This window comes from Diplotaxodon limnothrissa, linkage group LG7 (assembly GCF_057381915.1).
Source record: "Diplotaxodon limnothrissa isolate DT_005_m linkage group LG7, D_limnothrissa_male_GT1.1, whole genome shotgun sequence".
Taxonomy (NCBI): domain Eukaryota; kingdom Metazoa; phylum Chordata; class Actinopteri; order Cichliformes; family Cichlidae; genus Diplotaxodon; species Diplotaxodon limnothrissa.
The window spans coordinates 12,417,936-12,444,922 of record NC_140602.1 but is presented as its reverse complement, the minus strand read 5'-3'; the positions used below and the strand labels follow the sequence as shown (position 1 = coordinate 12,444,922).

Genomic DNA, 26,987 nt, shown 5'->3' with positions numbered 1-26,987 from the left:
TCTTAAATTTAAAGACACAGACACAGCTAGAAAGATTTTTTTTTTTACAAGATTTTCAGTTCACGCTGGTACTTATACGGCACTTTTGGTCACATGGTAAATTCCCTAACCCCGTAGGCCCAAGTGTGACATATTTGATACATGACGTTTTGTGAGTTTTTGACACCTGAAAAACTTGAATAAACTTTTGAGCAAAAGTTATACAAATTTAATTCCAAAAACACTTCAGTTTCAAAAAATTAGAATTTTCAGGCAACTAGTTAATGATTCAGGTTTTACAGAATTAAAGTGACGATCAGTCTGGTATCTTTTTTGTTGCAAGTTTTACCAGTTTGTGTTCATTTATTATAACCTCTTTTGAACACTAGAGTTTATAATAAATGAACACAAAGTAGTAAATAACTGTCATCACTTTTCTGATATTTGACTTGATATTTATGCCTCTCTCTGTGCTGGTACGCTATCAGTACAGCGTGTGTTAAATTTCACTGTATCCAACAGGTCATAGACCTTAAAAGCAACAACTTTAAAGATGCCTGAGAGACCCCGGTTCACTTAAACAGACCAGAATTCGACACTGGTGTGAACTCTGGAGCTGTCAATGTGTTCAGTTCACTCAAGAGTCACTCAGAAGGAAAGTTAATTTGGTTCTCAATCATCTGGCTCCTGTGACCACGTTGCACACAATGGCCCATTATCAGTTTCTGTGTGGAAGCTCTGATTCAGATGGGGTGTGTGTGCATGTGCGTGCGTGTGTGTGTGTGTGTGTGTGTGTGTGTGTGTGTGTGTGTGTGTGTGTGTGAGAGAGAGAGAGAGAGAGAGAGAGAGAGGCAGAAAAAGAGACAGAGAGAGCCAAGACAGAAGGCTACGTTTTTAAAGGTTCACTCTGAAACGACTGCAATACGACAAGCGATGAAACAATAATAGAAACTAACACCAAAAGCAAAAGTATTTAATTAAGATCACAACACAAAGGTGTTCCTGCAGACCCCCATTCAGCCTCTGTTTACTGCAAAGTGATAATACAAGGGTTTCTTTAAAATTAGGTTATTAAATATTCACACCGGTTGTGTCAGTGGCACAGTTTCTTTTTGTCTAACGGACCTGTAGTTGTATCCTCGGCCTTATCCTGGAAGGCTGTGTCAGCAGGTGGGATCGGATTACCCTTTCACCTCCCCTCTCTGGAGACCTCATCCACTATCGCAGGACACACAGGAGTGTAAAACCAGCATCTGAGCCAAGCCCTCAGAAACTCGAGCCAGATCCCCGCCCTCACATCTCAAAAAACTCTTTTAGAAGTCTCTTTTAATTATTTAACCTCAATGAGCTGTTTTTGCATACTGCTGCACAGAGCTGAATTGTGCAGCAGGTGTCCGAGAGCAACGGCAGAGACAGAAGTTGAGCTTTTGAAAAACACATGGCCTGTGTTGCATTTTGTAATGTTGGTCTTTCTAATCATATCCCGCTCACGCCATGTGTGTTGCAGGCATAGGAAGAATGTAACACCATCAGTTTGCACCGCACATACTGTAACTGTCTGTACGCTTACTGTAGCTGCTTCTCTCTGCTCTTATCTAAAAATATTACACAATCTCCAGACTGTGTGTTATGTAATAGCGCCTGACATATAACAATAACTCACGCAGAGACCGGCAAACTCCGACCTTAACGTGCCCGGTTCCAGATTAAAGGGGATCTGTGGGAATTCACCCCTGAATCCACTGATTAACCACCACAATCTGAAAGTACATCCAACTAAACTTCTTTTAGTCACCATGAAGACTCAGAATTTATAATCTGTTTTTAAAGTCTGAGTCTCATTAGTTTATTACAATAAGTATGGCTTTCTAGCCAAATATAGCACTAAAATGCCACCAGATCTCAATCCAACACCTTTGGTATACTGGAATGGGAGATTCTGACCATGGATTTACAGACCCTATTAATTCAATGTCAACCAAAATCTCGGAGGAATGTTTTCAGCATCTTGTTGAATCTTTGCCACGAAGAATTAAGGCTTCAGTACAAGCACAGTGTATCTAATAAAGTGGATTATAAAGCTTTGAGTTTGAGAACCACTGCGGACGATAATGATAAACATAAATGTTACAGTGAGCAGCGACTGAGAATCAGTTTATCATTATGTGCATCATTATTATAATCCATCATTATGTAGCGTGGACTTTTGAGTGCTCTATACTGAATAGACTTGCAAATCAGTGCATAGTACAGTAAACAGCAAAGTGTTCTTAAAACTATAAATAGCCTATCACAGAATTAGCTCAAGCTGCTTCACATATTTTTTCTACTTTACAAGAGATTTGGATTAGTTTCTACCGAGAATAGAAAATAAACCTAAGTATCTCATTTAAGAAAGAAAGAAGTTATTTTGTTTGGCCTACAAAGAGATCCACATTGAATCGAACATTTTGTTCAGAGTTAAAACCTCTCACTCATGTGTCATTAGAGATCAATTTTCTCAGACAGAAGAAACACTTTGCTGCTCATGACTCACAAAGGATGAGACACAATATTTGGGAAGTGATGATTCATCTCTTATTAATCGCTGCAGCCACACAGCTGCTTCAACGTCAACTGTGGAAACCGAATGTGCCACATCAACACTCGACTAACTCCAAGTGATGTGCTACCCTGCGAATGAAACTGAAGTCGCGCACAGGCTCGGGCATTAAACAAAATAAACATGACTTTCGAGATGTTGAGAGTAATCTGAGAACACAGGCTGCTGACAGATCTATAAGGTTTAAAGTGTCATACGGGTCACTGATGATTAGCACCACACCAGTGTGCTACTACGCCGAGTTTAGCCAACCCCAAGGGTCCTTTTAGTGCAAACAGGAAGCAGAGCCTGTTGGACGGGGTGCGGCCTCGCTGCAAGATCCCAGTGAAACCCGAACCTGTAACTACAGCCCAGGTCAACTTCCTAAAAAGTGAGCTGCAGAGTCAACACCCCCCTCCGCTTACTCCTGGCAGCCTCTCTCTGCTGCTGTTGGAGAAACTAGGGTCATAAATTAATTAATTAATTAATGAAGTGTAATGGTGTAACAATTGCAAATTTTTTGTACTTTCTATAGCAGCGGTCCCCAACCTTTTTTGCGCCACGGACCGGTTTATGCCCAACAATATTTTCAGGGACCGACCTTTAAGGTGTCGCGGATAAATACAATAAAATAAAACTAGTACCGGTACCGAAAAAAATAAGATTTATTCATAACACACGTGAAAAGACCCAGGAAAACCGAGTTAACGATAAAAACGATAACACAATAACGCAAAAAAACCTAAAAACCATACATTTCACACCTGAGCCTCAACTCTCGCGGCCCGGTACCAAACGACTCACGGAACGGTACCGGTCCGAGGCCCGGGGGTTGGGGACCTGTATTCTATAGAACTAAACAAAGCTAAAAGTTAGATTTAACTATTAAAGGTTCTTTGGTCTGTTTTACGCTCTATTCACCCAAGATTTGTAGCCACGTAGTCTGAACCAGCGAGTTTTGCTGTGTATTTGGTGTTCTATGAATTAAGGCTATGTCCACACGTACACGGGTATTTTTGAAAACGGAGATTTTCCATTTTCGTTTTAAAAAATAATCCCGTCCACACGTAAACGCAGAAGGAAAACACTGCTAGGAACATGCCAAAGCAACAGGTGGCGATATATTCCTAACCGTGTAGAAATGTTGGCCAATCAGAAGTCTAGAAGCCTCGGTGGGAAAAAGTAAACAAAGCTGGGGCATAGAAGCAGAACCGAGTTGTATGTGTGGAGGGACAGTAACTGTGTGTGTATATGTAAGCATTTAAACACTGCAGAGAGTACAATTAACAGTATTGTAGAAATTCATTTCACCAAAACAATAACGTGGCGCAGTGTGACGTCAAAAAAGGCGCACACCTTTGACGCTGCGTTTTCTCAGTTTTTCTCGTCGACACGTAAATGCTAAAAATGAGTTTTCGAAAATATCCACCCTGGGCGCGTTTTTAGAAATCTCTGTTTTCAGTGACAGAAAACGCAGTTTATGTGTGGACGAAAGGTGCAAACGCATAGAAAAATCTGCGTTTTCAAAAAGAAGTCAAATTTCTTTGCGAAATAAGATTAATTTTCGCTTTACAAACTCTTTTCTGAGGAGTTTTTGACTTTATTAGTATTTTAATTTATTCCGCCATGATATTAATTTCATGAATTATGGTCCTATTAAGAGTAAAACCGGATGAAGTAGGGCATCCTTTAGGGCAGAGGTCAGCAACCTTCAACATCAAAAGAGCCACTTTAGCTCCTCCTACCAAACAACGGGAGAAAAAGCCACATAGGCAGGTAATGGGGTGGGAGAATGTATGGATCAGTAATTGTATAAAACTGTTAGTTTTGTATAAGGAGGAGGAATTTTATTCAGGCCACGGCCATTTTGAGTGGAAGGTGAGTGATATTTTGTCTTGCTGACACGTTGTTGTTCTTTTAGACACTTTAAATACAACAAAGTGGATTCTGATAGGCCCACTTTGTTTTAACCCTTTTTTCCCCTAAGAATAGATATAATCTTACATAATATCAAAGTTAATTGCAGATTAACCTTGCCAAGCTAGCTAGCTAACCAGCACCCTGTCCTCTAAATTGGTCACGTCTACATTCAAGAGAATCGAAATGGCGATGGATTACAAAGCAATATTAAAAACGACTTCAAAAATGTTGTCAACAAATCGCCGCGTGCCAGAAGTTAAACCCATCCTTTGTAGTCGATGATAATGGCATGAAGTTAGAAGATGTTTAGATGTGCAAACTCTCATGAAAGTTGTGATGAAGACATTTATTTGGACTGAAGTGGCAAATGACACCATCTCATCATGCAAGAGGTTTCTTATAGCAAACAAAAGTCACATAACTTGTTTGTTTTTAAGCTATGAAAGCCGTTGATTGATTGATTGACCAAGTTCCTGTGTTTCCATATTTGTTTGTTTCTGTTCCTTAACCCTGCTGATGGAAGTGTTTGTAATCTGTTATGCTGATGGTAATTTGGACTGGCTGTTTAAGACAGTAACTAAAAATTATTGCTGTGACTCCCTTGTATTGTGGCCGATCACTTTTATTATAAAGGATCTTGTTATTTGTACAGTTATACGTTTATTTAAAAACAAAAGCCTGATTTTAATCTGTTCCTCATTTTCAAAACGTGTTGCGGAGAAATAACTCTACAGGCCTGACCAAAACTAGAGCAACGAGAAGACATACAGGAAGGTTTTCTGGGTGGGAGCAGCAGGACAGAGCCCGAGGCTGTGAGGGATCAAATTTCTAGGTGTCACAGAAGCAGTTAACGCCTTAAATAGACTTTCTTACAAAATTTACATACTGAATGAAATGCTGAAATGTTACAGCAACAACACCGATATACTCAGCAGAAATTCCACGAATATCCCATTTCTGTTATCTCCAGTGATGAGGACATTGTCTGCTTCTAAGCGCAGTGACTTTACTGTGCGGCATTTGCGTGACACGGTTGTCTTTGTCATAATGGGCCTGCAGATCAGATTAAAAGCAGAAATGTTTCCACACTTCTCGTGCTCATGTGAATGCGAGTGAGATAAGGATGCGCTTTTCCCTCTTGTGTCACGAGGCGAGTATGAATTCATTATAGATGACTTTGATTCATGTGGCTTAGCAAACTTCCTCATTAAGGTGTTTGATAGTGCAGCTGACTCATGCTGTTATCTGTCACGCAGACCCCTGGCTGCTCCGAATGAAAGGAAAAACTCCCTCGGAGGAAAAATAGTGGTCACTTTGACGTCACGCGCTCCATAAATGATGGAAAGGACGGCGATGTGCCTCATCCTGGTTCCTATGGTTACAACCGTCCAATATACCGTAATAAATGCAGTGTGCAGGTGGTATGATAATGCAAAATGCACGAGGATTTATGAGGCTGTTTATTTTTTACGGTGGTGAAAACATGTCTGTGCGGAGCCTGTTTTGACTCTTGGATGGACAGCCAGCATCAATACAGCCACGCAAAGAAGCTTAGCTCTAATCCTGGCAGTGGTGAGACGTCGCAGCTGTTTTTCCTCGCCTGCTGCCGCACTAGTTAATTTGCAGCAAAACAGCCTCATATTACAGTCAGAGATCAAAAAACCAAACTACCAGTGTAAGACTTTTCAGCTGCTGCCGCCGCATGCACTCTCCTCTCCTGTTTGTTTTTAGTTCCTCCTCCAAGAATGAACCAATGAAACTGTGCTCACAGGGATCAAAGACATCTCCTGTCTGCATACTGGTTCTTGAGCCCCTTGAAAGCCCCCTTATAAGCTACAGCACATTCTACTTAGGCCTGTTAAAATGAATCTCATCTCAGCTCTGGGCTACCTGCAGGGCATACAGTGGATTTTTAATCATAGGTACTTGTCCAGTCGTTTCAGAGAGACTCCAGAGGATCATTTGGTTATACAACTTTATTAAGTAGAGAAAGTACAGTACGTCCTGTAATTATCTGCCTGGCATGGGTCAATGTCAGTACTAGTACCTTCTGTAAAAATGACACGAGGATGCGAGTGCAACAGAACTATGCAAACATCAGTATATCCAGTGCAGTTTACGTGCGAAGATCCCACTGGTTACACTGTAACGTGTGAAAAAATAACCAGGTTGTGTCCTTGATATCTAATGCAAATTAACATTGGCTACATTTTGGATTTTTTTGCCAGCAAATCTCTTTTTTAGGATTTTCTCAGGTCCCACCCGTGCAAGTGTGAGTAAAATGTGTGTCCTACAAAAAGGTCTTCAGCTTTTATGTTTAAATTTACTGCATACTGGAATATTTTCATTTTATACAGTAAAAGAGACGTCTCTTTTTTCTGCAACTCACCCAAACCATTATTTAAGTCACTTTGTTAGGTACGCCTGTTCAGCTGCTCGTCAGCCAATCGCATGGCAGCAGGTCGGTTCATTTAGGCATATATTAAAGGTGTCAAAATGATGTGCTGAAGTTCAAACTGAGCATCAGAATGGGGTAGAAGAGCCATTTAAGTGACGTTGAACATGGTATCACTGTCATTGCCTGACCTGACCACAGTATGAAAGATGGATGTAGCTACCGTGACATCATCCACTGTTTCCTGAAGTCCCATTTTGGAGCCTCGAGAAAAAAATTCCCTTATTGCCATCTCAGTTGCAAAAAAACAGAGCAGGTCTGAGCTTGCTCCGGACTTGTGACTGACTAATTTGTAGCCAATCAGTGTGCGGTTTTATACCACAGCTAATCCTCCACTCTCAAGTAGAGCTTAAAATTTTCAAAATAGACTTAAAAAATAACCAAAAAGATTGAGTTAGTCAGTGAACTCAGAAGGTAAGTCTTTACAGAGTTCAAGACAGAAAGCTGTTTTTTAATAGACTTCTATAAATTGAGAGTCCTTTGTGACCACCATCTGGTGCCCTAAAACAGTCTAAAACACTTTTGCATTGGCTTCATTTCTCCTATAGAAAAGCTACGTCCATGTTTTTACCATCTATGAGTTAAATGAGCAGATGTGAGATGTTCAGAAATGACAGGTCTACTAGGATTTTCCTGAACAACCATCTCTAGGATTTACAAAGATTGGTATGAAAAAGGATTAATATCCAGTGAGCGTCATTTCTCTGAGCAAAAAACACATTATTAATGTCAGAGTTCAGAGCAGAGGTCAACGGTAACTCAAATAACCAAGGCACATACTGTAGAAGGACATCTCTGAAAGGACAAGACCATAAACTTCTTGGGTGCCACTGCAGTCAGCTAAGGAGAGACAAATTGTAACAATTCAAAGCAAAATTGGACAAAAGTGGACACCAAAACTGTTCAATAGACGATTTGAACATTGTTTTCTGGTCTCATGAATCTCAGTTTCCACTAATAATGTTCATACTGAATGCTTCCTCTGCCAAGTAATTACTCAGGGTTATGGTGAATCTTTAATGATGAGGACTATTTTTATGTACTCATTGCTTAGAGTTGTTTGAACTGACTCAGTATTCATGGTGAGCAAACAGATGACGAGAGAGATAACCAGCAAGCATCATAAACAGCACAGAGTTGCAGTGGTTAGTGCAGGACAAGAGTGAGACAATAACAGGACTCAGGTAATCCCGCTGGTGTAGCAGATCAGTGGATTTAGAGATTCATCAAAAGCCACAACTTATTGCACATCATGGAACATATACAAGGAAATGTTATCGTGTCATAGCAGGAAGTAACAACAGTATGCGTGACTTATAGTTTTCACTAAGTGTACCAGTAAGGAGAGTCAGTCTCCAAATAACAAGAATCCTGGAAGTACCTAACGTAAATGGAATGTGGTCAAGAATGTGCATAAAAATGGACCAACGGGTTTCATGTAATCCAGTTTTTAAAGCCTGAAGCTACGAGTTTTCACCTTTGCCATTTTTACTTTTTAAAAACAGACACCAGAAGCATGGGACAGATTTGACTGTGAAACCGAAAGACACTCTTCAATCATATGGCAGGCCCTCCCTAAAACATATCTGGCTTTATCATCAAAGAAGACGGCAATCAGTGGTGGAAAGAATCGACCACGATAACATCAGCTGAAATCTCAGTTGACAAATGGTTTTTGTGTGTGTGTGTTTTTCTAAACAAACTGTTAATGGAGCTTAAAGCAAGAAAACCCTTGCAGCAAATGTGAAGAATTAGAAATTTGATGAAATATTGACCCATTAAAATAAATGTATTTTTGATAAAAATCCATCTGCTCTTAAAATCTAAGAGCGAATTTGCCCCGCAATAGGACACCGGCGAGCTCCAGCTCTCTGCAGTCAATGACTGAGTGAAGAAAGTTCAAAGCTTTGCAACAAAAACAACACCTTTTCTCTGACTCACAGGTGAGCAGGAAGTTTCAGTTTCTACCTTATGCAATAATCTGAAATCTCTCAGCTTTGAGGATCTGATGTGTGGCAGCATCTAGATGAATTATTCCCCTCCACCCCCAGCCCCTAAAAAAAGGCTCAGAGCTCTTGCTGAGTGTTGGGGAGGATGCAATCTGTTTCCCTGTGAAATTTACCACTGCAAGTCATTATCTATTAAATCACTCTCACTGTTATCTGCAGAAGAAATCTTAGCCCTGGATTGACTCTTAAGTCCATAATCAATCAATATGAACAAGCAGCTATCTCGGAGGTGTGCACGCTCCGGTCAAGAGGCAATTTCTCAGGCAGCCCAAGGCTCTAAGATTTAGCTTCAGTGGATCCACTGAGATGTTAATGTGAAGCGATGGCAGCCAGGTTCTTTCTTTGGGCAGACATTATGTCTACTGATTATATAAACCAAATATTTCCCAGTTTTGGATTTCACACTGGAACTTCAAAGCTCACAACAAATTCAGAGGAAGGAGCCAAAATATCCTGCTCTTTGAAAGATGAAAGTCCTCCTCCTCCATTACTCTTACACTTCACATAAATGTCTGCCCACTTCAGCGGAGCCCGAGCGTTTTATGCTTCCTGATTGGATGATTTAACTTCCATTCAAATCGAAAAATTCCTTTTTCTTCCCTTTTCCCCCCCAGAAAATGTGATTTGAGCATAAAATATGGGTGAGACGTTAATTACCATTCAACGAGGTCTCCTGTTTGCCTCCCTCTGTGTTTGTGAACATTAATGTTTGATCACAAGCTTCTAGTTGCTTTATGTGTGACATTCTGGGCACGGAATAAATGTCATAAAGAGATAGCTATCAGAAATTAATTTCCCTTCTAAGTCTGAACTGTCAAATGTGCATGTGCCGAAACCAGATAACGCCCGCCGAGAAAATGTCACCATTTCTGCAATATCGTTTTGCACAACAAACAGACAGGAGCTATCACGCTCCCCCCGACTCATTATTAAACAAGATGTAACTTTGAATCGGCGGTTGTTGCTCCCCCGTGCACCTGTGCACAGCTACACCTGGCCTTGGTGCCTTTTTTTCCATGTTCGACGTGTTTAAAGAGTCATTTACGAGCAAGCATGTTGACTCTCCTGAAGGTGTGCTGTGTGTACATCAGACAACAACGTCATGGCCATTATTCACTGTCACTTCGGTGTCCAGGAGAAATATGACTGCCTCAATAAGTGTGTCTCTATAATCTAACCAATTAAAGCCACAGCTTCTTTTTACCAGCAGCCACCTGTGCCTCCCTGTGTAGCCTGTGAATGAAAAGCAGCACCCCGAACTCCTGACCTATTAGTCAGGTTGTCATGGAGGAGCAGCCCTTGTCTGCAGGCTCTTTGTCTCTCCCTCCATCTCGTTGTGTCGACTATGAGACCTGAAGCGTTAATCATGACTAAAACATCCAGATTTCTTAAGAGGAAGGGCTTGGCTTTACTCAACCTGAGCCTGTGGAAAAGGGACAGGTCCCTCTCATCACAGAGTTCTCAGAAAACAAACACAGACGAGCACATTTGCAAAGAATTCCAAGCCATTTATGCTCCTATTATATTCGCAAACACACTTGTTTTCCTCTGCGGATAATGCATTGTTTTGGCACATGAGCTCACTTGTTTTGTCCTTCACCATCTGGAATAACAATATGAAACATTATCAGAGTGCGGCTAATCCCATCAGTGCTATCAAACAACAGAGACTGTTTCATTTATAATGAGATCTCGTAATGAGGCTGAGTTAATCCCTTAAGCTCGAGGACTGCACATCTGATTTTGATTTCGCAGCGAGGACGTCAGCGGGAGTTCGTCCTCAGCAGACGTGTGATGACGGTGCGCTGACGTCTCAGTGCGATGAGTCATGCTCCACGTCCCCGCTGACGGTACCTCTTCATCACCTCAACACACAGACACACACACACACACCAGTGCCACTTGTCACTCTCCTATACAGATCTCTCCTCTGAGCTCCTCGGCTGCACTCGTCACCTCACATCCTTTCACAGCAGCAGCAGCACATTTCTCTACTGACAACCACTGCATGAGCTGATTTGCACAGGCACACTGTCTTCTCTGCCTCAGCCTTCAGAGAGCATGGTACCTTAAACATTAACCCACCTATGCAGTGTGTATGTGTGTGCAGTGTCAGAAACAGCTTGCCCCCTCCAGTATCCCATCTGCTTCCATTCTGCTGCAGTTCCAAATGAACACATACGTGTAAAGTGGCCACTCTTGTGTGTTTTCCCTCATCAGCCTGTTTGAGCTCACTCCACAGGAGAGCTGTAATTTTCCGAGTTTTAAATGTGAACGTCAAGTTGCAAAATCATAATAGGAAGTGTCTTTTGTGAGCCACAAATGACGAGCGGGACAGGGTGGTCCTGGAAGTCAAAGGATCCCAGAGGCAGGTTCTGTGTTTGAGAGAACGACGAGGAAGATTGAAAGCAGCTATGAATACAAAGCAACAAAGACCAGTGTATCCACTAAACAAAGTTTGGCATATGACATGCCATCGGACCACATCAGCAGCAACAGTTATAGCAGTTCTGGACAGCATCACTTGGTTGTCATACAAAGAGGAAAGAAGTAATAACCTTAGTAATTTAGACCGTGTCTTTTAGATGCTCGTCATCTGAAGCATGCTGACCTCTTCACAAGGCTTAATGCCCTTAATTTAAATTTCACACAGCTAACATACAGCACAGTTAACCACAAGCTGCTTTTAAAATCAGGTTTGGTCAGCCATCTAGTCCTTATCATGCTCCACTAATCTCTGTGCCTCTCCATCTGTGTGTTTTGTAGACAGCAGGCATGGATGGTAAAAAAGGTGCTGGTGGGGCTGAAGAGCTGTCTCACGTGTGGTCCTTCATGTCCCCCTGCACAGCAAACACTGGAAAACAGGCTTTTGTTGTAATATGGTGGTTGTTCAACACAGCATACAATACCTAAGGCCACAGTGGACCAACAGTGTGGTGTTTGAGTGCAGGCATCATGTTTTGACACCAAGGAGAGTAACATTTCAGATATGAGGGTTGGTCAGCAGGTACAGATATTGACGTCCCTCTCAAGAAGAGTACCATGGTTAACCGTATTCTGTAGCGGGAATGGGATATATAGTTTATATAGAGAGTTTTACCTTAGGTGGAAATGTTTGGGTAAAAACCAGTTTTTAGCTACGGAGATGATGAGGATTAATACAGTGTAATAACAAAAACACATGAATAAAATAATCACTATTTTATCATCTCAGAGGCCACAGCCAAATGTTCATTTGCTGATCATTTTTTTGTCCTTTTATAAATTTTTGAAAGCTTAAGTTTTAGTTATAATTAATCTTTTTTTTTTCTATTTCCTGTGTTTGTTTTGGACCTGAGCAATGTGATAACAAAAAACGTACTAATATGGCCATGAAGAATTTATAAGACCCCAGCCACACAGGCCTAGAGGCTAGTCCACAAAAAATGAGGGACATGAGGTAAAAAGGAGAGTGGCTGCGAGTGGTTGCTTAAGGCTGATGACAGTCACAGAGAAAATAGAGCTATAGTTTCCCCAAAAGTTGATTCATCTGGACGTAGCATTTTCAGTGGGAGAAATGTTTCGTCACTCATCTAAGTGACTTCTTCAGTCTCAGCTGACTGCAGGTTTCCCAATCTTATTAACAGTACATTTGCATAATGACTGAAACTAGCACGACTGAAGGAACAATGGGCTGGGAGGTCAGTTCCTTGATCATTAATATGCAAATTCTAATGACCATTGATCATCAACCACTGATCAAAGCCCACTGATCAATGGCCATGAGTACCATTCACAGAGAGTTCAGTGGTACTAGTTTCAGTCATTATGCAAATTTTATGAAATCGTCTTACAAATGACATGACTTAATGTGTTTAATTATCCCCACAGTGCATCCACTAAGACAAACTCTTACTGTGTTTTTTCAGTGAGTCAAATTCTGCTATTACATTTTCAATTAGTAATTAAAACTACACTCTGTTTTGGTGATGCACTATGAAATATAAACTATGGATGAGACTGATCTCAAAGCTACCTAGCATTGCATCCAACAAAATAAAATAAAATAAAACAAATGATGGCTTATGGAACTGGATCTGGAAATCCGGCCTCAAGAATTCACACAGTTTACTTTGATGAGAAACACTGAGTGTATATATAGGCTTTGTTTGTTTACTCCCAAATTATGTACTCTGATTACTTCTTTCGCCACTGTTTTTAGTCGTCATCACAAGGATCATTCTTGTGGCCTTCAGATAATATTTTAGGTATAAATTGCATAATTGCAGAATAATAAATCTGTGAAAAACCACACCACAGCAAAAGTAGAGTTAAGGGGAAAAAATGCAGTGCCAAGTTAACCGGGCCTATCAAAGTGGGATAAAAGAGGAACACAATAACCAGCAACCATAAATAAAAAGCTGAAAATAAGCACTGTAAGATTAAAACTAGACAAGAATTATAAATCCTTATCCAGTACCAGTGTTACTCTACCAGGCCTTACTGCTCTAAAATAAACAGTCTACCTAAAATTCAATAAAAGAACATTTCAGTTTAGGAGATTTACTCTCCCTCTAAATACCCCCTGCCTGACCACAGAAAGCAGAAGTAGATATAAATGAGGGCAGTGCTATATTACAACCCAGGCTGTCGATGTGAGAGATAAGCCTGCTAGCAGTAGGGGGAAAAGGTAAACATCCAGGGAGATTAGATGAAGGACATGCACAGTTCAAACAGTGGCCTGAGTGGCAAAATACTGCTCGCGGCGCCAAAACAACTTCATCATCTAGATTTCAGACGGAAAAGCAAAAGGTCAGTTCAGTTCAGATTTAATTTTAGCTTAAGTTTGATACGTTAAAGCCACAATCTACTGGGCAGTTGTTACAAGCAGAAGTAGTTATGCCGACTCAAAGCTGAGCCTGATCTTATCTAGAGCGTGTTACAGCTGTCAGTGCTTGCTGGTCTGCTCCTGAAGCCTGAGGACTGGGTGTGGTTTCAAGTCAGCCTGCTGTCTCTTTGCTGGGAAAGGGACACACAGACACACACGCATAGACCAAAAGCTACAGTCAAACTTGTTCAGGTCACGTGACACAAGTGAAGCCAAAAGTTCATCTTGTTCACATCTGCTTCTGGAATCCCTCACTGATGACAAACAGTGAAGCGAGGCACAAAGTTGCTCATAGTACTGTGAGTTATACCAAACAGCCAATTGTTTGCCTAACTAATTTTGCACAGGGTGGAAACACCAGTGTGGAGATGAATGGTTTATGTAAACGGGTTTTCCACAGAGGAGCATCTCAAAGGTCACATTATTCATTTGACCCAGTTGGTTCTGCACAGTGAGTCACACAGAGGAACTCCACCTCAAAGATTTTCTGAATGGACAACATGGTTAGATTTAAAGAGACGGGGGAGGTGAGCTTGTGTGCACTAAAGTGACAGACACCAGTGCACTTGCGTGGCAAGTGAGTCATCCTACCTGTCTGCTGGCAACTAACTAATGTAATGGAAAGCAGAACTGCCAGTTCTTGGCCGTGTCTTGTTACAGTGGGTGATAGGAAGAGAGATTAGCTTGCATAAAGAACAAATGAGCATGCTGGTGGTCCATAGGCGCTGCACAAAGTAGTCTACATGATGGAGCTGTACACTGTCACGTGGGGGCGGTGTCAAAAGTATGTCTCTTGTTTGGCTCATCTCAAGGATTAGCTTCTGTCAGGTAGGACACACAAGTCACAGAGAAAAATAACATTTTTTTAGTGAAGTGAAACCAGAAGTTCATATGTGTCCAAAACTGGGTCTGTACTTCTCTTTTTGAGCTTTGATGGTTTGAGGTTCTTCTTCTTCGTGGTGACCTTTGATGTTGTTTCCTTTCCTGCTCAAGTCAACATTTCAACCAACCAGCATTCAAATTATGTTTAGTGTCATCATAGCTGTCCACTGTGAGCTTTTTAGAGGACTCCAGTGTGCAAGTTTGACTACTCTGAATTCCTGTAATCCCTGTCTCTAGCTAGCCAAAGACCCATTAAAACTGGCACCAGTGCATGGCCATAAATCCCACACAACACCCTTTTAATTATTCCTGCAACACAGAACACGTCAAACTGCTTTTCTGTCTGTGTTTTGGACACGAACAAGCCACTATGCCAGTCGTCTATCCTTACTCACAGTCAGACTTGATCAGGCTTGATCACTGTGAATCTATCTGTGCGCTTTCCTGCTTAAAGAAGTGTCGCCGGCACCTGTCTGCTTCCCTCCCTGTCGGATATGGGTGTGCCTCAGAGGCCTTGGGAAAAGATTTCCACACTTAGCTTAACATCTTAAAAAATGCAAACAAACAGAGTGCTATTTCAACGGTCATTGTATACTGTCTGTTTGTTCCAACTAAATATTTGTTATTTTATGTCACACACGCACATGCGTACACTTGAAAACTGACAAGTTGTTTTATCTGTTTTACAAAGGCTGGATGTCCCGTATGTCCGAGTGAGTAGCCTGAGGCTTAACATGAAGTAACAGTTAGATTAAAAACAGGAAATGAAGTGTGCAGGAAATACTTTGGTAGACTTTAATAGCCATGTAACTGTGTCTCTTATGCTATTTATAGACTTTGCTCACTGTCCATTGTTTTTTAGATCGTCACTGGTGAACATTTCAAGCTTTAATTGAATGGCAAACCCACTTATATATTACATAACCGGTTATATTTAAGCCGTCCTTCATTCCCAGGTGTCACTTCAATTAGTCACCTCAAAATTTACCTTGGGTCCCACTCTTTTGGGGTCATTAAAGGTTAATTCATCAAGTGTCTGTATATCCTTGACATTCCTTGATCTCTGGTGACATCACTGCTAGCATCAGCTTGTCAGTACTCATTCACAGTATTGCAGTGTTGGTTAATGGGGAAATTATGGGTCAGCAGGGGTAGTGTGTGGGCAGTCTGTGCACAGGAAGACGGACAGCCCGTCTACCAGCAGAGAGTGTCTGTTGTCAGATGGCAGTAGTGTCAAAAACGTGTGGTACAACCGGTCTATTGGCTTCTCTAGGTCCTTAAAACAGCTGTCAAGAAGAGCAACATTATAAAAACACAAAGAGCTGAAGTGAAACTGAGTGTTAAAAACAATGTCTAGTGTCCACTGCAGCCACTATCTTGACTTTTCATGCTGTACGCTTTCTTTTTTCTTTCTTTTTTAAACATTTTTCCTATTCCTGGTGAATGTCACAGGTGAGATTTTGGAAAACAGCTTGAAAATATGTTTGCGGTGGTTGAAAAATCCTCTCCGTAGGCTCTCTGTAGGCAGATAACCTCAGCAAATTTAGTAGCATAAATTAAGCATAAGACAGTTCACCACTTCACAGTATCATTGGGTCATGGTATTTTAACTGAATTAATATTGTGATGAGAAACCTGGAAAGTGAATGATATCCCTATAAGCACAAACTGTACTGTGTGTTTACAGCTAAGTAGAACAGTAGGAAAAGTTGTTAATATCAGCATGTGAGCGTGTTAGGTTAATAAAGCCTTATAACAGATGTTTAGCCTCACAGCACTGCTTAGATAGGAATAGACTAAGAAATAAAGTGCTGTAAACAGCTGTTCCCCCCCACAATTACATCTTTTAGATCATTAAACAAATTTTAATACAAAGATAACTCAAACAAAAACTATCACCACCATGTTTGACAGCTTGTGTAATGATCTTTTAATTAAATGCTGTTAGTTTTACCCCAGATGTTACGGGAGTAAAATATTCCCAAAAATTTGACTTATGTTTCGTCAGTCTGCAGAATATTTTCCCAAAAGTCTTGAAGATCACCAAGATGTTTCTCTGGCAAATGTGAGATGAGGCTCTGTGTTCTTTTTGGTTGGCTGTGGTTTTCTCCTTGGAGCTCTCCCAGTTATTGTTAAATCATGAAATCTGACCATAACTGAGTAATTTTGATATGCTGGGCTTTTTCCTCCCTTTATAAATGAAATAATCATTTAAAAACTGCATTTTGTATTTACTCTAGGTAACTCTGACTAATATTAAAATTGTTTGATTATCTGAAATGTGTAATTATGAAAAAAAGGAAATCAGAAAGAGGTGAAATACTTTTTCACATCACTATGTGTTTGTTTGTATTTTATTATATTTCCCATCTCTTCCAAGCCAGCATTGCACTCCAACAACACTGTCACACAGACAATCTCAAGGAAACCGATGAAAATCAAGCAGAGATTCTTCTTCTGTGTCGAAACTTGCACACCAATTACCCACAAAGCAATTTGATTTATTTGTTTGGAAGCGTGTAGTCTTCAGACCTAAGCAACACTGCTTCAAGCAACATCTCCTGAGACAGTCTTTACACTTAAAAGAGTCCAAATGACTTTAGAACATTTCTTCACACATGCTCCAGTACTCACAAAGACTTGCAAACAGAATTTGTTGTTCAAAAGTAACAAAGTTTCCCTTTACTGTCAGACAGGAGTGCCTTTCTCAGTCTTTAGAATATTGGAGGAAACCAGTCCAGGATTTTATCAATTCTTCAGTCGGATCCAGTGTGATATTAGAAGGAAAAACGTTTTGCACTCACACTGAGATCCATGTATTACAAAATTACAATGATTGTTAAGGTGAGTCTTACAGTACTTTCCCATGAACGGAAGCTTTATAAAGTGTCTTTCACCTTTCCAACAATAAAGTCAGAAGAGTAAAGGTGGTGTAAGCAAAGCTCCAGAAGTTACCAAGCCCACATCCCCTGGGGCCAAAGAGAAGGAGATTCCTCCCCTCCACTTGTTTGTTTTTCTCTCCTCAGAAACTGACAATAGCCGTCTCCTGTTCTTCTGCCCTTCCTTTAGTGGCTATTCATAGGTGTATTGCAATTGCGTTTTGCACTTCACATTCTCTCTTATGAACTTGATGAAGATGAGCAGAGAAAGAAGGAACTAATTATGTTATTTTGTATTTTTTTGATCCAGATAACTGTGTTTAAAATTGTAAGATAGGATTTTGGCCCCTTAGCTGAGAACACTACAATCATCTAGCTATGTGTGTACTTTGATGCTTTACTGTCCTGTCAGGAGATGGTATAACTCACATACTGATAATAAAACCCCAATGGTAACTGAGTCGATCTGACCACACTTATAATAATTCATTCTGGAAATCAAATGAAGGTTTTAATTTTGGATTATTTTCAAACTAAACTCTAAGTGCCACTTTGCCAAGTTTATATGAATGTATCTTAACATTCGTTAGCCTGAAAGCAGAAAAGGGATGTTTGATGAGTGCTCTAAATACTGACAAATGTCTAATCAGCTGACCACATGCAAACAACTGAGTTTAGTATCTACACTGTTGGTTACCATGATCTGCTGAAATTCAAACTCAATATCAGAAAAGGGGAAGAAAAGTGAAGTGGCATGGTTGTTGGTGTGAGACGGGCCAGTTGGAGCATTTCAGAAACATGTAATATAGTGGGTTTTTCCACACAACCACCTCTAGGGTTAATAGAAAATGGTCCAAAAAAGAGAAAATATCCAGTAAATGCCAATTCTGTCTGAGAGAAAATACCTCATTGGTGTCAGAGCTCAGATGAGAATGGTCTGACTCTGCCAATCTGATAGGGAAGCACTTCAGAGGGTCATTAATATGGCCCGAAAAGTCATTGGACATCCTCTTCCCTCCCTGAAGGACCTCTACAGCACTCGCTGTCTCAAGAGCGCACGCAGCATCCTACAGGACTGCACACACCCAGGACACCGGGTATTTGAGCTGCTGCAGTCTGGCAGGAGGTTCAGGCTGCTGTGGTCGCAGACGAACAGATTCAAGGACAGCTTTTACAACAGGGCAATAGCCCTAATCAATGCAAACAGCTGAACTGATTGCCTAATTCCCTGGACTTTTTCAGGGGGTAACAACAATAAAAATAAAAATATTTATATTCATAACAAGGTTCAATAATAACTATGTGCAGTACACATACACTTATTTTTCTTTTTATTACTTTTATTACATAAGTTGCTGTGTTGTGTTGTGATGTGTTGTGTTGTACGTGCTGACGTGGGACAGTTTTCCAATTTCATTGTACTATTGTACTATTGTACTATGTGTGGCTGTGCAATGACAATAAAGACTCTTATCTTATCTTATCAATAGTAACCCAATTTGTTACAATCAAGGTATGCAGAAGAGCATCTCTGAATGCACAACACATCAAACCTTGAAGCAGATGGGCTACAGCAGCAGACCAACACTCTGGTCAACTAAGAACAAGAATCCGAGGCTCCAGTTTGCACAGACGCACTAGAACTGGATAGTAAAGAATCACAGTAACGTTGTCTGGTCTGATGAGTCTCAGCTTCTGCTGGGACTTTCAGATGGTAGGGTCAAATTTAGCATAAACAATCTGAAAGCATTAATCCTGCCTTGTATCAACAGTTCAGGCTGCTGGTGATGTAATGGAGTGTGGTATATTTTCTTGGCACTATTTGTAGTACCAACTGAGTATTGTTTAAAAACACAGAGTACCTGACTATTGTTCCTGACCATGTCATCCCTTCATGATGACAGCTTACCCATCTTCCGATGGCTGCTTCTAGCAGTATAACAGACCATGTAACGAAACTCAGATCATCTCAAACTGGTTTCTTGAACATTACAATTCACTGTGTTTAAATGGCCTCCAGAGTCACCAGATCTCAATCTAACAGAGCACCTTTGGGATGTGGTTCAACTGTAGATTCACATCACGGCAGCCAACAAACTGTGTGATGCTCTCATGTCAATCTCTGTAGGATCAATCAATCAATCAATCTTTATTTATAAAGCACTTTTCATACAGAAAAAATGTAGCACAAAGTGCTTTACATAGTTAAAAGCAGCCCACCCCACCCTCCAACTCACTCCCCACACTCTCAATACACATATATCCCCCCACCCCCACCCACACACACATACACACACGCGCACACTTAAAGAGTAAAAATTGGGCTGGGCTCGCATGAGCCAAGTGAGGAAACATTATAACAGAGAGCCGTCTGCACCGGGAGCCGGTCACAGACCGCAGCCTCCGGGCTGGGCACACAGCAGGAGGGAGGCCAAGGAGCCCCCCAACCAGGCTGAGAGGACCCCAGAGACCCAGCAGCCACGGTCAATAACAGCCCCGGTGCAGAGAGCGCCCTCCGAGGAAACGGAGGGCGATGTTTCCAGCACATTGTTGAATATATGCCATGAAGACTTAAGATAGTTCTGAATGCAACAAGAGCTCCAACTCAATATTACAATGGTGTACCTAATAAGGTGGCTGGTGAGTGTATATATCATGTAGACATATCATATCCAAGCTTGGCTTTTGCACCACGTCCATGCTCTTAATATTTCTATTTAAAGTTTGTTTTAACATGTTTTATTTTGCAAACCAAGAAATTTAAAGTTGTTGTTATTTTTTATTTTAATAAGTACTTGTAATAATAATAAGCTGAACAGCAGTGCCAAATAAACAATACATGGATTGATGATAAATAGCACACAATACCCTCATAACACATTGTTGCAAAACTAGAATAATTAGCTGGCTGGCACTGTCCATCTGGACTTGGATAAAACTATTAATTTAACTCTGACACTTCCCAGTGGTCTAATTAACTCCACTTTAACATGTATGCCGCTGAGTTAGTTCTCAGTAATGCCAGGAGTAAATGTACGCCAACACCTTTGGTGCCAACACGAGTGTTAAACCTTCTGTTTATGTTTGTTGACAGCTGGCCAAAATAACCGTAGGGTGCACTCTCTTCACAGTGAGACAGAGCTAAAAATACATGTGCTGTGCATAATGTAAACTTTTCAAATTACAGTTCCTCCTTTTGCGAGTTTAGCCGTACAGCGAAAGCAGCTACTGGTGATAGATAAAGTTGTTGACTTTGGGGTTGCGCAGGACAGATGAGGTAGGCTCGCTCCGGCTCCTGAAGGTTTTATGAATGCTAAAGTGCCCGTCCAGAGATCAACAGATGTTAGCTTCCACTCCTCTCTGATAATGACCTGCTGATTGAGGGGATGCAGTCTGTGTCTCTGACTAAGTAGCATCTCTCAGCGGGAACAGAACTGACGCACACTTCTGTTCCACAAAAAGGCGAACATGATGAAGTCTTTTGTCACTTGTAGTCTTTAAAGGGCTCTGAGCTTTTCTTTCTCACAGGACAAACGTCAGCGTTCCTTAATCTTTTATTCTGTAACCAAGTGGCTAAACACTGCCAACATTTGCCAGCGTTTCATCATCCTTGTGTTCACCTCCTTTCAAAATTCACATTTGCATTTCATGATCACATTAGACACTGCAGCCAGCCCATCACCCACACTCCGAACTAAAGACCACTCCACCGCCCTGTGCTGAATCACACTGGCACCCTTCTTGCAGACAACGGTGAAGTGGCATTGTGCGCAACAGGTGACTAACACAGTTCAATCCACTCAGCAATGTGCCTTCAAACAGAAAGAGGCTGCTGAGATTTAGCCTCATTGTCTTATATTTTACAGCCATCACGTCTACAGTGAAACACGACATCTGTTGCTGCTTAAATTTACGCAGGCAGGTACAAGCTTATCCCTTGAAACATCCCACACTACTAAAATTCTCAAACGTCACACTAAATATTTAGTTTAGTGACAGACGAATATAATCTAAACCAGCACGAAGCTCTGATTGTCTACCTTTAGGCACAAATAAGTTTGACTCCACAGCACACAGCCCTAATCAGCTCCATCAAAACAATCATTAACTAACCTCCTGCTGTCTCTTACTGCACGCACAACGCTGGGCCAGATTCCAGACAACACCTCAGACACTCCTCGTCCTTACCTCTCACACATCATGTCTCCGTAACACAAACAGAACCTTATGTACAGCACTCATTATAACCTACACGCACACTGGGGGAAAAACACTGTGTTCAGTAAATCTGAACAAAGTTCACTGAACCTTTTTCAGTCTTTCACTGATACATAGTATTTTGGGGCGTATAGATGTTTTTCTTATGAATTACTCTGAATTACAGCTTCTCAGTTAATGGTACAGTATGATTTACACCTAGAAAAAAATGCAGACAAATGTGATATTTGTTACTACTCTCCAGTCAGAGAGCCACTGTCTAATAATCTTTAATTTGCTCTAATGGGTGTGGGGCTATTCAAACATTAGTACAGAGCTCACATTATGGCTTTTAGAATTAAATTAATGGACACAATTTTACTTTTTATGAAATTGCTTAATATGGAATAAAATGCTGTGCGGAAAAAATGTTACAGCAACATCATGCAGGGGGAAACAAATCGCATTAAAAACATCTGCTAATATGTTTTCGTTAAGTCTTTTCACTGGTGTTATACACAATCTCATCTAATCACTGTGGTGCATTACTGTCTCATTCTCACGTGTTCAGGTTATCTAGAACAAACATTTAAACTATAAACAATCGGGTTTTCTGCAGTGACACACCAATCTCCTCTGTGTTTATCCTGACTCTTTAATGGTGTAAAGGTTATAAACCCAAACCAGTGGCCATAACGTGAGCGCTGCGCTCCCATAGGTCGGGATGTTGTGAACGCACCGGTGATAGGCAGCCTTTGCAGGCTGTTAGGAGGAAGCCATCTGCTCCTGTTTATGGTCCATTAACCCTGCTACCCCTGGATAACCAGGCCGCCCCCACAGCAACAGGTTCAAGAGGTTTGGGCGGCTAACTGGGATGATATCTAATTGTCATTCATGTTGAAAAAAAAAAGTAACAGCCCACTTCTTGTTTCCGTTTCATTGCATTTCATTAGTTCATAACATTATCATCAAACAACAATAACTGGAAAGTCCTTACCTTCCCAGAAGTCCATAGGCATACTGCGAATCTGTTAGCAGTAATGTGATCTCTCCTTTCTGCATGGACATGACACACTCCTCCAAGGCCTGCAGGTCTCAAAGTACAAGTCATTTAGAGGATTGAGTACGTATTATTTGAATTACACAAAAGACAGTGTCTGCTTCTTCTAACTGACTGCAACGTTAGATGATGAACTCCAAGTATCTGAACCTGGTTTTCCGATATGCTAGCTTAATGACTGTCAATGTCAGTCTGTCTGGTTGGTCTTATAGGTCTCGTTTGGACTTGGTTGTTTTGATATTAGAGGACAAGCAATAATTTTACTCGTGTGCCGCTGAGGTTTCCTCTTGTGCCACCACAAGAGGTTGATGGTTAAGTCTAATATTCATTGGATGGCTTACCTTTACATTTGGTTTATTATTTATTCATATATAGCTCAGAATATCTTCTGAATAAATAAGACAGAAAAACGTCGGTGAGCAATTCTGTTTTTTTTTTATGATTATATAACTAATAGCTATCTCATGAAGTTTCTTCCTGTTAAAATTGAGTTTTTCCTTCCCACAGTCACCAAGTGTTGGCTCATGGGAGATCGTGTGATTGTTGGGGTTTCTTTCTAATATTTTAGGGTCTTTACTTTACAATATAAAGTGTCTTGATTGACTATTGTTGAGAACTGGTGCTATATGAGAAAAAACTGATTTGAATTTAATTGAACCTCATCAAGAGGATTCTGCCTCATTTTAGCAGCGCAGCAACAAATTATTTCATCTGTAATTATCTTATGAGCAGTAATTAAGTAGTAATTAACCAGTTCCAGATTTTTGGTTTCTGCCTGGCTCTTGCTTCTGACCTCGACTACACTTTTGGTTTTTTTCTTTTTTCTTTTGTTTTAATCACAAACAGGCCCATGTTCTGAGTCACTCAGAACATGGGCCTGTTAGCATGGGCATGTTAGCATGCTGATGTTAGCTCACGGACTCAGCAGCTTGGCTAGAGAGATTTCCTGACCTACTTTTTGTGTCTCTATCTGTCACTGTGTGATGTAATACAGAGACAAACAAGTGTGATGTAATACACACTCTCAATAATGCAGAAACACACGTTGTGGCAGAGGCTTAAAGCTTTCACCTGGTTCACATCTCCCTCTCCAATAACAAAGACAAGCTTGCAGTCCTTTTCCACCACAGTGCGGTCCTCCAGGACACACTGCATCTTTACAGTAACCTCCTGGTCCCAGGCAGGGTGCGGGCCCTGTGGAGTCCCAGGCTCCAGCACTTTCTTCCTCAACAGCCGGTCCTCTGCGTGAGGAAAGAAGAAAAGATTGTGCAGAAGGAAATGGGGTTAATCTGCTGTGGGTAAACACGTGCTCAGAAACAGCCACAAACAGGCTGGGCCTTAGCTCGGTCACGTTTTGGTCACTTGTTTTAGTTTGTCGTCAAAACTATATGAGACAGATAAAGGTTATAAAATCTAATTTATTAATTTTTTTAAAGGATTTCCTACCAACACATAATGTATCTTACCTGTAATCTCTGTCCAATCTTCTGCCATGAACAGGTCTTCAAAGCTTGTGGAAGTCCACTCCTGTGTGGCATATTCAGGAAAGAGACTCTCCGTGGAGCTGTCCCTCTCCAACACATCATCTTCTGTTGATGGGTCTTGAAATCTTACCATCTTCCAACTGTTTGATTTTTTGAATTTCTTCACTGCCTTGCATCTTGTCTCCCCACTCTCTTGCTCAGGATCAGAGGGGCTTTTTATCTCAGTGTCTTTATTCTCTGCTGCACTTCTCTCTGTTTCAGCCTGCTCACTCCCAAACAGCTCCTCGCCTTCCTCTGCAGGCGCACGGGGCAGCTCATTGAGACTGTTTCCATCAACAAGTCCGAAAATTGCCTCCTTCACCTCAGAATCTGTAGCCATTACTCCAGGGTCATTATGTGCTTCACAACATGGCTCTGTCTCCATTTCACTACAGAGAGCATGGGCCTCCAAAAGAGATGATCCTCGTTGTTCACCCAGTGGTTCCTTAGGTGTAGGTTAGGAGTTCTGTTCACCAACTATGGTGTGTCAGTGCAACAAAATATCTCCTTCAAATAATATTTACAAAAATCCATGTTGCGCTTCAGTAAATCCAGGTCAGATCCTTAAATCCTAGCTTCATCAGTGGTTTTTTCAAAGTGTTGGTCCCATGCCTACTTTCGGTACTTCTGCCGCACTTTGACCTGTCCTTTTTCCGCTCGTATCAGTCTTAGTCTACGTAGTTCAGTGATGACACTTTAGTACACACACACAAAAATGATCAATGTAAAGAAACTGCAACGCATCGACGCACTCTCAGCCAGCAGGGCTTGTGCAGTGGTAATCTACAGGATTAGAAGAGAAAAACCTAATCTGCCAGAACGTCTGTAAGCTTCTTAATGACTTCACCGTTGTGCTCCATAACGCAGTTTCCATGAATGCAGTATCTACCAATGAGCTCTCAGCAGACACAAGCTCCCACTTAATTTACCCCAAGTTGCACTGGAGATTTGTATATTCGCTGAAGTGTCACAGGATTCACAGATGACCCGTGATAACACCCAGGCTGCAAAGATGACCGTGGATTACAGTTTATGCACAATCCATTTGGCTTTAGTCACAGTTATTTGTTGGAAATGGAAATAAATGCAGTGTTTTATCCATCACACTTTCCATGTGATGTTTGCTTTTGTCATGGTTGTAAAGAAAATATATGCAAATGTTTCATCTTTAAAACACACAAGCCAGATTTTTTTAAGCTGCTATTTAACTTTACACCCCAGGCCAACAGCAGATTTACATTAAAGCAACACAACATATATACACTACATGAGTAAAAGCACTGGGCTGTCTACATATTACAGCTACAAGAGCTGCTTGGCCATTGACTCATGCCACAAAGCTTCTGGTGCAGTTTCCTGTTGATGTTAATGCCAGAGGAAGTTATTGAATCACTAGCGCATTGGCAACTTTTACAACATCAGTGACCATACTCTACGAGTTTACGTGGTCTGTGCCTTTGTGCCTTTTAGTTGCTGTGGTTCTTAAATGCTTCCACTTTGTAATAATACCACTTACAGTTGACCATGGAATATCCAAGAGAAAAGACATTTCAGAAACTGACTTATACTGGTTGCATTGTGTTATAGTATCATGCCCATTGCATGGCTAAGGTGCTTGATTTGACACAACTGTGGCAACAAGACTGAAAAACTCTGACTTTGAAGATTATGAGGTGTGGCCCAAAAGCATTTGTCCAAACATGTATGGGAGCAAGATATTTGGAAAAGTGAGATTTCTTTTTTGTTCTACACTTCCAATTAGATTTATCTCATAATAAAAAGTGTGATAAACTATTCTGCTCTTTTTTTAAAAACTAGGAAGTGAAACTTTTTGGATTTAAAATCCCTTTCATGACAATGCCCATGAGTGCGGGAGCTCAATCGCTGGGAAAAACGCCCTGCCCTGAATCCAGGAACCTCTGGCTGTGGGGCAACAACACTATCGTTCACAGGTAATAATAGAATGCTATCAGGTTTCTGCTAATGTAACAGAAAAAAACCCCAGAAAATAATAACCCACTGACGTTGTTTCAATAACAGATCACTGTAAAATTATTTCCCACTTATCATTTTACCATATCAACACAGCAATACCAAAATCTGAAGCATTGCAAAATACACCCTATTAAGTGGTTTATGATCACACTTTTATTTCACAAATAGTTTGTAAACCCTCAAGTAGAGAACTGGCTAATATGTATAGGTAAATAAGAGCTGGCTGTGCTCTTTAATCAGCAGCTAAAGTAAGTTATCTGTTAAGAAATGAATGAAAGTGCTTATTTGATTTCTGCCATATGGAGATAAGATAGGCTACACATGTTTTTATGTAAGGAGTTTGGTTTGGAATTTCTTTAATACTTGCTTTAGTTTTTAGCCAGATTTAAAGGAAATAATAATAATAACAATAATAATAATAATAATAATAATTCAAAAAATTGTTTGGTTCCAGATCCTCACACGTCAATAAATATTATTTTCTTAAATTTAAAATGAAGATTATCTGAATACAATTATATATATATAATTGTCCTTATATATATATATATATATATATATATATATATATATATATATATATATATATATATATATATATATATATATATATATAAAAAGGACTGGCAGGTTAACTATT

At 40.6% G+C, this 26,987-nt stretch overlaps 1 protein-coding gene across 1 annotated transcript in view; it reads right to left on the bottom strand.

The window, feature by feature from the left end:
* The window catches only part of fkbp16 (FKBP prolyl isomerase 16), a 31,235-nt gene extending 6,498 nt beyond the window's left edge, over positions 1-24,737 (bottom strand). Inside the window, exons 1-3 of the mRNA XM_085357404.1 lie at positions 24,296-24,737; positions 23,901-24,070; positions 22,767-22,855 (exon numbers count right to left, since the gene is read on the bottom strand). Of these exons, the coding sequence (XP_085213530.1) occupies positions 22,767-22,855; positions 23,901-24,070; positions 24,296-24,737 (701 nt within the window). The remainder of the gene's footprint in view (positions 1-22,766; positions 22,856-23,900; positions 24,071-24,295) is intronic.
* Positions 24,738-26,987: the final 2,250 nt, after the last annotated feature.